Below are 6,763 nucleotides of genomic sequence, written 5' to 3'. Positions count from 1 at the left end.
ACAAGTAACAGCTCTTGTAACAGCTCTTGTATACATATCTTTAATGATTTGAATGTAAGTCATATCAACACCTTTCTTCTCATGAACTCTTCAAAGGATGTCTCTTGTAACCTTATCGTAAGCTTTTTCTAAATCAATAAAATCATATGTAGATCCACCTTCTTATCTCTGAACTTCTTCATTAAACCTCTCAATAAATGTATAGCTTCCATAGTAGACCTGCCGACATAAATCCAAATTGATCATGAGAAATCTTTGTAATACGTCTTAACCTATATTCAATTACCCTCTCTCATAATTTTAAAGTATGACACATCAACTTAATTCCTCTATAAGTTGCACACTCTTGTGCATCCCCTTTATTCCTAAAACTGGGGACCAAAATACTCTTCCATCACTCATACATCTTTTTAGTTTTTAAAATAATGTTAAAGAGTTTAGTGAGCCAAGAAACTCCCAAATCTCCTAAATATTTTCACACCTCAATTGGGATATTATCAGGTCCTATAGACTTTCTACTCTTGGTTTTGTTTAAAGCCTTCTCACTTCTTTTTTACTAATGTGGGGGTAAAAATGAAACAAATTATTATTAACAATATTAGGATCACTAAGGTCGATCATATTTTCCGAAACTTCATTAAAAAGTTTATCAAAATAACTCACCCATCTATTTTAAATATCGTTTTCTAAGAAAAGTATTTTTTGATTTTCATCTTTAATACACTATACTTAAGTTAAATTTTTACTTATCTTTTCTCTTTGTTTGACTAGTTTATACATATATTTTTCACTTTCTTTAATATATAATCTATTATAAAGATTAGTAAAGCATTTCAAATTATTCTCTTAGACTGCCTACGGGCCATTTGATATTTTTCTCACTCTAAGCTTTTACATTTAAACTAATTTTTATAATGTAGCTTCTTTATTTCATCTTTTCATGCGCATTATTATTCAACCACAAACTATTTTTAGTTATAAAAACTTTTTCTTTTGATTCTCCAAGTATAACTTTTGTCACTTATTTAATAATGTTTGTTACTTTATCTCACGTAGAATTTGCTTCTTCATGAACATCCCAAATTTTGAATAAATTTTACTCATAAAAATAATTTTATTTGTGTCATTTAAGTACTCCCATCTAATTCTTCGACAATGATTCTGAGTATTATTTATTTTACAATTTTTCATTTTAAAATCTAGAGCTAATAATCAATGTTGAGTACTTAAATTCTGACTTGGAATGATCTTACAATTTTTTACATTCTCGTCGTTTTTTATTCTCATAAGAAACTAATCAATTGTGTTTTATTAGATCCATTCTTATAAATATTAATAATATGCTCATCTTTTTTTATTGAATAGTATTAAATATAACGAAATCATATGCTAAAGAAAAATCTAATATAACTATACACAATATGACACCAACTTCTTTATTAGTCATTCCAGAACATAGTCGCCATGAATATTTTAAAAATATTTTATCATTCTACTGACATGTCCATTTAAATCTCCCATAAAAATTCTTTCTTCGAGAGGTATCATTTGTATTAAGTCTTCCAAGTTATTCCAGAATTTAAGTTCAAAACCTATATCTAAACATACTTAAGGAGCATATGCACTTGTAATATTAAAATTTATAGTATTTACAGTAATCTTAAATGCTATAATTCCTCCAACTCTAATAATTTTTACAACATTATCTTTCAAACTCTAATCTATAATTACACCTACATCATTTCTAGTGCGATGCTTACCAGTATACCAAAGTTTAAAACCTAAATTATCAACCTCCTTAGCCTTTTTCTCCAACCCATTTAGTTTTTTGAACACATAAGATATTTATCTTTCTATGAATCATAATATCAGAATCATAATATCAACTAGATGAATCATAATATCAACTAGTTTCATTAATTTACCAGTGAGAGTACCTATATTCCATGATATTATCCTAATATTAATTTCATGGACTAACTTTTTTACTCTCATCCGTCCATTATGTGAGAACTCTTGTTTATTTGACACTACATAAGGGCGCCGATGTAGCAACGCTTGCACACTTTTCATTGTCTTTAGACTATACAGCGTCTCGCTTTCAGGGGACGCCCTAGCACTTACACAATGATCAAAAGGATTTATTTCATGAATTTTTTCGTCAAGTTTTATACTTGTTCTCGACTACCTAACACAACCCTCTACTTTTCACATTCGAGCTTGGTACCGCCAAGTTAAATTTTTGATATTGCAACACAAAAATATATTTCATTAAGCACACTAGAGATTAAGAATTAATTCCGTTTAGGTGCTTATGAAATAGAACTAGTTTGATTTGTGCTCAAGAATTACTCTACCTGCATGGGGATGTATAATTCTTGCTTGATACAGGAATTCCCAGAGAGACTTCTTTTGACTTACAAAGAACCAGAGGAAGCTCCTCCTGTTGTTGAAGATGAAAAACCTCCTGTTGAAGATACGAAGCTCGAACCTTCGAATGTTGAGGTTGAAGTTAAACCTGCTCCTCTCCACGAGGCAGATACTGGAGATTTATTGGTAAGTTTGGGTCAATTTTGAGAGCTTTCTTCATCGCCCTTTCATTTCTTCATACTCTTCTTCATCTTTTCGCTCTCTAATTGATGCAAGTAAACATCAACCATTTGAGCAGGGTTTGAATGATTTTTATGTGGGTGCATCAGCAATAGAAGAAAGCAATGCTTTGGCTTTAGCAATAGTTCCTTCTGGTATGCTTATTTCTATCTGTTTTCATCATGGTTATTTACATACATAGCACACAATTCTAATGTATTTACACATCTCACACCTGAACTTTCATATTTACACACAAAGCACTCAAATCTTTAATACCACAAAAAATAGCACTATTAGGGCTAAAGCACCAAAGTGTTATATATGTAAATATGAAAGTTTACGTGTGAGGTATGTAAATACATAAAAATTGTGTGCTATGTATGTAAATATCGCTTTATTTATACGTTTGTTTACGTGATATTCATGATTCATATGATTGAGTTTAACTTTTTGTACCCTCTGAACAGATGCCGCCTCCCTTAATTCTGCTGCTGCAGTTAATGATAAATCATTTGATCCATCTGGATGGGAGCTAGCTCTTGTTACCACGAACGATAACCCGTCATCTGCCGTTGAAAGCCAGCTGGTTTGTACTGCCACCCTTTTTATGATAATAATGCTGTAGAAATTTATCATTTAATGTCTAGTGCTGTTTTTTGAACTACTTTGTTTGTTGCTGACTAGTTGTGATCTTCATCCCTTACTGCGTGTGGGGATCCCTCTAAGCACGATAGTGTTGCAAGGGAGATCAAACGGCTCGAGTATGGATGAAGACCAGTCAAATAAATGTCTATGAAAATGATAAAAACTAGGGGCATTTACATATAAAAACCACCCAAATACTATATATTTACATATCTACTAACCCCTACTTTACTTTTCACATTTATATCACTCAAATCTTTCATAACAATCCAAAATACCACTATTTTAACTTTTAAATTGTGAAATACATCTTCTCATGCATAGGTAAGGTAGCGTATACATAAAGATTGAAGTTTAGGTTTTAGTTGTGTAAATACATATGAATTGAATGGTATGTATGTAAATCCTCCAAAAAAAAAACAATTATGAAGAGATTATAGACGACGACGAAGTAAGTTTTACATGATTTATTATAGATAATGATAAATTATGTTAAAGACGCAATGCAACCAACATAAACAAAAAATAATCCAGGCACCATATCAAGCTCAAGAGATGAACTACATTAAAGCATATCTTACCCATTGATGCTTAGCTTAATATACCATTCAATTATTTAAGTGAAGGATAATTTGCGTGGAAGGAAGAAAAAATGGGCAAGAAAGAAATATATTTGAGTTTAAGAGTTGAATTGCATGGTTTGAGTTCTATTGGTACTTGATGAGAATTCCACAAATCTTTGGAAAAAGATAATCTACTGAAGACATGACATTGTTATGGTGGGACTTGTGCATCATAAAAAACATTGTGCATAGCTCAGGGAAGAGTCTAATATTTAAAAATTTAAAAACACTTTATTCTTCTTTTAGCATAAGGTATGAAAAACCTGAAAAAATATACAATTATTTGTCTTACTACCCCTTCTACTTATGTGGTGTTGAGCTTGAGATTAGAGAGAGAATGATCTGGAGAAAAAAGGAATAAGATGATTACTGGTAGTCAAAATGGTGTTATTAGTTTAAGAGGAAGGGTTCCTATGGATAAGTTTCTTAGAAACAGGTTGGATTTTGAGAGGAAGACATTCATCTCATCTTCATGGAATGCTGCTTGTTTTACTTGTGTTACCATCAAAATTTAATTGGGTTACTATACTATTGATAATCGTGGAAAGCTGCAAATGATTGTTTAAAATACCAATCAAAATTTAATTGGATTAGTTTTCTGTTGATACTGCTCTTAGTTCTCTCAAACATTTTTGTAAGGCACTTTTCAATTTCTGTTCTGAAATACTACTTTGTTGTATTGACTCACTCCTTAACGGATATCAATAGTTAATTATCCGGCTAGTGACATTTGGTTTAATTAAGAACATGCCAATCTATTCAGTTTTTATCTCTTTTGCCTATTGATGAACGATGGTTAATACGGCTCCACATTTTTTATGTAATTGATAAGCCAAACCTGCTTATTTATTTCTTATCATTATGATTATGCTATAAATATATAGAGAAAAATGTCCATGTGGTGCTCGACTCTTTGCAAGGGGGGTCATTTTAATCCCAAAGTTTATGAGTGCCAATTTAGTTCACAAGCTTTTCTAATAGAGATTAATATAGTCCTTGTGGACTAGTTCAGGCCATATGAGGGTTATTTTGACCCTTTTATAGACTCTCAGACTAAATCAACCCTATATATATATATATATATATATATATATGACATTCTGTGTAAATTTTATCATTCATTGCATGAATTAAGCTTCACATTTTCCAATGTAATGCTAGGGGGGCGGATTCGACAAGCTCATATTAGATAGTTTGTACGATGATGCCGCATACAAACAACAACAACAACAGCAGCAGCAGCAACAACAACAACAATATTTCGGCGTCCCTCCAAATCCTTTCCTGACAGCAGATCCTTTTGCAATGTCGAACCAAATAGCCGTGTCTCCATCCGTGCAGATGGCAGCTATGGCTCAACATCAGTCCTTAATGATGCAGTCCAACCCTTTCGCACATACGATGGCCTCACCGCAACAGCCACCTATGTTAGCCGGAGCTTCGGCAAATCCTTTTGCAGACACCACAGGTTTTGGGTCGTTCCCTGTGAACAACGCCCATTACCAAAACAACCCGTTTGGAACCCAGCTGCTGTAGTTCCCTGAATTTATATCAATGATGTTTTGGGTATGTTTTAGGGTCTCTGTGTGGATGTCATGCTTGGTTTGTGAGTTACTTGGGGTCATCTTGTTGATCTCTAATGTGCAGAAATTTTCCCATTTTGTATGGATTTGAATTAGGCATGGAACAACTTGATTCTTACTATTATTTTTTATTATGTTTTTTTTTTTTTTCTGTATATTTTACTGAGCAATGCTGCAGGAACTTTGGTTAAATATAGCTGTATAGACATTTTATTGTATTGCTTGATTATGTTTCTTTCTTTTGTTATATTTGTTAACTTGAATTCAATTCATGCTGCCAAAGGTTTTGGGTAAAACTGTTGGGTTACAGGTGTTTTTATTTTGGGATAATTACACATAGTACATGAAACATTGCTATTACAAAATTTACACATGATTATTTTAAACCACAGAACAGATGCTTTTATGAAAGGACAAGGTTTCAAGTGCGCTTCCTGTAGATTTGTTTTAATTGATCATATTATTTGAGTTTTTACGAACTAATTGTAACTTCTCTTGTAAGTATTTAATAAAACTACTAGTTATAATCCCGACATTTGTATTGTTGTATTTGCTCTTTTCCATTCATTCTTATTTTAGAAGGAAAAAAAAGTTAGTTTTTTTATAATGGAATATGCATGGACGGTATCCCTTTCCATTTTAATTTACTTAGCTTGTTTTTTAATGATGTAAGATTGAAATGGAAATCTGACTGTTCATCTTTCATATGAATTTAGGTTATGAAAAGTGAAACTTTCCATTGTTTCGTACACATAATTATTATTATAAATAAAACAAAGGAAATTGGTGGCCCAGCAAGAAATTTTTATTTCTTTTTCAATTAAGAGAAATTATATTCATTTAACTTTTTTGTTTTTCTTCTTTTAAATTGAGAATAGTTTTAATTATTTTCATCTGAAGAAGTGACGAGAAAAGCCATTTATGCAATGGGCATTAGAAATTAGGGGTGGAAATGGGTTGAATTCAAGCCGCATAAGGGCTCCTGGTTACTCATCGCTCTTAGTGCCTTTGCATCTTCTCTACAATGAGAGAGCCTTGGAAAAGCATTAGAAAGGTGAAGGCACACAAACCACGACACAGAAAAATAATTTTGGGGTCAACGAGACCATGGTGGATGAACCTCTAGACAAGAAAATCAATTCCGCTTTGGAGTTGTTTCACCAATCCGGCCCTATGCTCGTCCTTGGAAATAGACAAAGCAACAATCCTTTTCAACTCCTCGGCCTCTCTCTCCAGAGCTTTTATAGTTACGAGAGACTCTTCATGGCTCTTAAGAACGTTGTCATATTTAAGCTACAAGAAGTCCCGAGTGTCACGCAC

The 6,763-nt window shown here is 32.5% G+C and overlaps 1 protein-coding gene across 1 annotated transcript in view; it reads left to right on the top strand.

Moving 5' to 3' along the window:
* The window catches only part of LOC110038525 (putative clathrin assembly protein At2g01600), a 28,993-nt gene extending 23,426 nt beyond the window's left edge, over window positions 1–5,567 (top strand). Inside the window, exons 12-15 of the mRNA XM_020743392.1 lie at window positions 2,392–2,556; window positions 2,669–2,744; window positions 3,060–3,178; window positions 5,022–5,567. Coding sequence (XP_020599051.1) covers window positions 2,392–2,556; window positions 2,669–2,744; window positions 3,060–3,178; window positions 5,022–5,396 — 735 coding nt within the window. The 3' untranslated portion in view covers window positions 5,397–5,567. The remainder of the gene's footprint in view (window positions 1–2,391; window positions 2,557–2,668; window positions 2,745–3,059; window positions 3,179–5,021) is intronic.
* Window positions 5,568–6,763: the final 1,196 nt, after the last annotated feature.

Source organism: Phalaenopsis equestris, unplaced genomic scaffold, assembly GCF_001263595.1.
Source record: "Phalaenopsis equestris unplaced genomic scaffold, ASM126359v1 Scaffold233025, whole genome shotgun sequence".
Lineage (NCBI taxonomy): Eukaryota > Viridiplantae > Streptophyta > Magnoliopsida > Asparagales > Orchidaceae > Phalaenopsis > Phalaenopsis equestris.
This window is presented reverse-complemented; position numbering and strand designations above follow the sequence as displayed.